We start from the raw sequence: 1,536 nt of genomic DNA, 5'->3' as shown, positions 1-1,536 counted from the left end.
ACCTGGGGAAAACACACACACACACACACACACACACACACACACACACACACACATAGACTCAGCACTCCAGAAAAACCAATAACATTTGTCATTGCCATTGGCATAGACCATGTTGCTTCCGCCTCTTCCTTCACTTGATCCTTGCCACTGCCTTAGTTGTCATTCTCCCCATTTGATAGTTGAAAAGAGAGAGGCTGAGAGAAATTTCAGGGACATATAATGCTGTCGTTTTCCTCTCAGAGAGGGTGGAGCCTTTGCTCATACACCTCCAGGACAGGAGAATCATGATCTACTGAGGTGGCTCACTGTGGTGCCTGTCTTCCACAGCAGGCTGGTGATCAGGTGTCATTCTCAGTGTGACCCAGACAGATTGAGACCTATTACCTGTTCAATCCCACATTTAGGTTCCAAGAATGTCAGAGTTGGCCTAAGTAATCCTTTCCCTGAACATCTGGGGAAACTGGTGCGCTACGGGAGGGGACTCGCCCGAAGCAACCTCTAGTAACACTGAGGCTGGCTTCTGCTGGGGCATTATGCCACTGTGACATAATGAACTGGAGGCACCTTGATCCCCAGTCTTCTGCCTTCATTAGAGGATGGCATACCGAAGGGTTGGCACCAAAGGGTTTGGCACACACTAAGCATTCAGTAGAATGAAAGAGTAAATATGAAAGGGATGGAATGACTTGAGGCTGGGCTGAGGCTGGGCTGGGTGTAGCACAGGGCAAGGATTAAGGTTTATATCATATCTGCTGTCAGGCTGTGGGAGAGGAGGCTGGGGCTGGTGACAGAATCCGGACTGGGATGAATACTGGGGAATGGGTGGGTAGGTAAAGCCAGGAAAGCATTTGGTGTTCAGGTCAGGAAGGGGACCCTGGTGGGCACTTGGATGAGGACTGGGACAGAGTCTGGATGGAATTCCTTGTGAATGCTTGGAGCTGTACTTTTCTGTCAGGATAAGGGCTGATGTGCGATTTGGAGTTGGGTTGAGGGTGGTGGTAGAATGAAGTCTGGAGTGGGGAAGAGAGTGAGAGGTTTGCGGTGGAGCTGAAGTAAGATTCAAACATGGTTCTAAACAGTGGTCAGGATGAGGGAACGGACCTGGACGGGGATTTAGGCTCAGACGTTGGGCCGGTGATACGGTGAGAGTAGAGTCAGTCCTGGGCACGGGCGTGGAAGGGGGGATGAAGGGCGTTGGTGGATGCTTGGATGAGGGGTGCGGCTTCGCCAGGAGCTGGGCAGAGGGTGAGGTGAGGCGGGGCCAAGGCTGCGGTAGGGTTCAGAGTGGGGTTAGGGCCAGGGCCAGTACCTGAGCCACCACATGTAGTTGTGCTCGTAAGGGAAGAAGCTGTACGGGTCGTCGCAGCAGTACTTGTGGTCGCGGAAGCCGCAGCAGAAGATGTTGGTCATCTCGCCCCCCGGGCGCGGGCAGCTGAAGCCGAGCACCACCTCCTGCTTGGCGCTCAAGTAGCCGGTGCAGTCGCCGCTCATCGCGCCTCGGGCCGCGGACGGCGGGGCGACCGAGACCAAACA

The 1,536-nt window shown here is 54.2% G+C and overlaps 1 protein-coding gene across 1 annotated transcript in view; it reads right to left on the bottom strand.

Annotated features, from left to right (window-relative positions):
• Shisal2a (shisa like 2A) overlaps positions 1 to 1,530 on the bottom strand; it is an 18,020-nt gene extending 16,490 nt beyond the window's left edge. The window contains exon 1 of the mRNA XM_010610337.1: positions 1,313 to 1,530. Within this exon, the coding sequence (XP_010608639.1) occupies positions 1,313 to 1,494 (182 nt within the window). The 5' untranslated portion in view covers positions 1,495 to 1,530. The remainder of the gene's footprint in view (positions 1 to 1,312) is intronic.
• Between the last annotated feature and the right edge of the window lie 6 nt (positions 1,531 to 1,536).

The sequence above is a fragment of the Fukomys damarensis genome, unplaced genomic scaffold (genome assembly GCF_012274545.1).
Source record: "Fukomys damarensis isolate Sample0158 unplaced genomic scaffold, DMR_v1.0_HiC HiC_scaffold_23, whole genome shotgun sequence".
NCBI classification, from domain to species: Eukaryota; Metazoa; Chordata; class Mammalia; order Rodentia; family Bathyergidae; genus Fukomys; species Fukomys damarensis.
Note: the sequence above shows the minus strand (reverse complement) of the source record. Positions and strands in the feature narration are given on the sequence as shown.